Raw genomic sequence first — 3,141 nt, forward strand, 5'->3', positions numbered from 1 at the left:
CTGCCTCGCCCCTATATCTGGGGTTTGCAAGTAAGTTCCTCTGGCTAACCAGGCCCTCATACAGGCCCTCACAAAATAAGTTTTTAAAAACAAGAAAAAAATGCTGGCTGACTGCAACCTGTCTTTCTTTCCAGGGTGCAAAAAGAAAAACATGCAACCAAGAATTCTCTACCCAGCAAGGTTGTCATTCGGAGTTAATAGGGAGATTAAGAATTATCTAAATAAACAACTAAAGGATTTTATTACCACTAAACTGGCCTTATAGGAAATGTTGAAGGGACTTATTTAAACTAAAAAGAAATGACACAATTAACAAGAAAATACATAAAAATAAAATCTTAAAGGCAAACGCAACATACAGTATATGTACAGCAGAGGTATGGGTAAATCATTTATAAAGCTAGAGTGAAGACAAAAATAGTATGTTTAACTAAAACTACAATAATTAGTTAAAAGATTTATATTTAAAAAAGGTCGTGACATCAAAAACATTAAACATGTGGTTCCCCACGGTATAGAACTTCAACAGTTTACATCAATGGAAAAGTCATCCACACAGAAAGTCAATAAGAAAACATCGGTCTTAAATGAATCATGTATACTGGGGTAAATGGATAAAGATATCACATATATCAATACTATTCAGCCATAAAAAATTATGAAATGGTGATGGTCGTGGTAACATGGAAAACCTTGAGAATACTATGTTAAATAAAATAAGAGAAAGACAAATACCATATGGTTTCACTTGTACGTAGAATTGAAAAAAAAAAAAAACTAAAGAAACTCAGATTCATAGATACAGAGAATAGATTGGTGTCTGCTGAGGGGAGGAACTTGGAGGCCTGGGAGGGTGGAGGGATGGAGCCACAGGGTGGGGGAGGGGCTGCTTCTCTTCTGTCCCCTCCCCCTCCCTCAGGAGCCCTTTGTGACCAGACAATAGCTCTGTGATGTGGGCGTGGGGCTTGTGTCTGCACCTCCACACCCAGGCTCAGTTGCCTGAGGGCAGCAGTGCGATCAGACACTAATGTCTGATGAGGAAAGAGATGGGGAATTATCTCTTCCCTCAGGAATTCTTTATTGATGGTTGGCTGAGCTCCAGTCCCACTATCTGGGCAGTTAATTCCATCCTTGCCTTCGTATGTGGACTGGGGCTCTTCATCTTCTTACTTTCTTATTTCCAGCCTGATCCATCCTCACCACCAGGCAAGAGACACAGGAAGAGCAGGAAGGTAAGGAACCCTCGGCCCAGACCCAGCAGAGTGTGATTCTATCTTCTTTTCTATTATTCTTTCCACTTTTCTGAGTCACTGGAGAGACTCCTGAGATGAGAACGAATAGAATTGTCAGGAGAGAGTAGACCACCATCCATCCAGGACAAGCCAGACCAGGCAGGGGTTAGAGGGACATGAGGATTTCTCCCCGAAGATCTCGGGCCAGAGTCCAGGTGTGGTGGAGGGGTCCAGGACAGCGTCCCAAACACAGTGACCGGTAGCCGAGGACCAGAGGCTAAAAGCTGCCTCTCTAGTGGAGGTCAGGCCCCTGAGCACTGGGTCACCAGCCGCCGTTCCAGGACAGGTGTTTTAGGTGAATGTTCCCCCTTCGGGGCTGATTGAGGGCAATACTGAGCCCAGGAGGTCCCAAGCAGCAGCTAGAGTGGGGCTCTGGCCTTGGAAAGTGGGGTCCTATGTGAAAAGGTCCAGCTGCGCCACCAGGTCTGGGATTGTGTGTGTTTCTTGAGCAGAGAACAGCGGCAAACTTCTCACATAGAGTATCTTTCTGTACATTCTTCAAAGAAGGAAAACTGGAAATATTTGTATTCATTTTGAAAAGGAAATGAGTAAAACTAAAGAAAATCACAGTCCACCCCCCTTAGTTAAATGTAAGAAGTCACACTACTCATGAGCAGTGAGCACCTGCTGCTGGGGCAGGGGTCCCAGCCTCCCCATGTTCTCTTATCTTAGTACCAAGCAGAGCCACGGAGAAGGAGCAACAAAAGCCAGAAAAGCCAGATTCTGAAAGGTGAGCATCTGCCACTCACCCCTGCGTGCCCCAGTTACACTGTGCCCCCTGCTCTGAGGCCCAGCCCCACTGTCTCCAGGACACCAGGGCCTGAGCCCCAGGAAACAGAGCCCTGGGTGGCAGGTTGGGGGCTTCTGGGAGGGAGAGCACAACCCAGAGGTTTCCCAGATTCTGCACCAGAACAAAGCTCTGAGGGGCTGGGAACAGGTGTCGCCCAGCAGGGGCCCCAGGGCCTGGACTGGGGGCGGGACCTCCTGCTCCCACTGTGGACAAGCTGTTCAACTCAGCTCAGATTCCTCTGTGAGGCCATGCAGTCCTTCCTCCCCCAGAAAGGTCATGAGTGAGAAAACACTTTGGAAAAGACAAAGCGATCCCCGAAATGAACCCTGTAATCACCGTGTGGGCACATGGCCTTGGACAGTGCTGTTTGGGGATTCCAAGTCCAATCCTCCAAAGGTCTCCCCTAAAGGGACATTGTACCCAGTCTCCTGTAAGACCCCCGGGCCCCCGCCTTCCCCGTGACCCAGTCTCCTGTTTCCAGCTTACAGATATTGCCTGCACGAGCTGGAAGAGGTCCACAGTTTAGTCTCCCTTCTGCAAAGGTAAAGAATCTGCCCCCTACTCCCCTGGGTGGGCCTCCCCAAGTCTATGGTGTGACCCTGGGGTTGCAGGGAACGGCCCCTGGGGCTATTTGGGGGGGGCTGGGAGGAGCCATGGGACAGATTGTGACCAAAGCCCCAGGCTGAGGAACAGCAGGAGCATTGTGATGTGGGTGTGGGGCATGGAGGGCCGTGGGGTCCCCTCCCGGCCCTGGGCTGCTGCAGGGACAGCTCACACCACCTGTCTCCCACAGCCACCTGGAAAGGCCCTCTGACCAGGGGGACTTTCACCAGTCCTTACGGCAAGCAGCCCCTGGGCAGGTGTGCCGAGGGGCGCCAGCTGGAGCCCATCAGCCATGCAGGGAGCCTGTGGAAGACGCTGCTCCTGCCGTGGCCTCATCACCTGCTTGTGCTCCGCTGACAGGGCCCCCTCAGCCTCTGGCCTCCACCCTGCCAGTGAGACCTCAAGAAGAGCAAACTAACTTAAAAAAAATCCTACCAGACACAGTGAGAAAGAACT

General features: G+C 50.1%; 1 protein-coding gene across 1 annotated transcript in view; it reads left to right on the forward strand.

The window, feature by feature from the left end:
- The first annotated feature begins 1,034 nt into the window (after nucleotides 1-1,034).
- The window catches only part of LOC111140195 (spermatogenesis-associated protein 31E1-like), a 5,904-nt gene continuing 3,797 nt past the window's right edge, over nucleotides 1,035-3,141 (forward strand). The window contains exons 1-4 of the mRNA XM_022492529.1: nucleotides 1,035-1,232; nucleotides 1,965-2,022; nucleotides 2,564-2,624; nucleotides 2,876-3,141. Coding sequence (XP_022348237.1) covers nucleotides 1,035-1,232; nucleotides 1,965-2,022; nucleotides 2,564-2,624; nucleotides 2,876-3,141 — 583 coding nt within the window. The remainder of the gene's footprint in view (nucleotides 1,233-1,964; nucleotides 2,023-2,563; nucleotides 2,625-2,875) is intronic.

Source organism: Enhydra lutris, unplaced genomic scaffold (assembly GCF_002288905.1).
Source record: "Enhydra lutris kenyoni isolate GAN:26980312 unplaced genomic scaffold, ASM228890v2 scaffoldscaffold243, whole genome shotgun sequence".
NCBI lineage: Eukaryota > Metazoa > Chordata > Mammalia > Carnivora > Mustelidae > Enhydra > Enhydra lutris.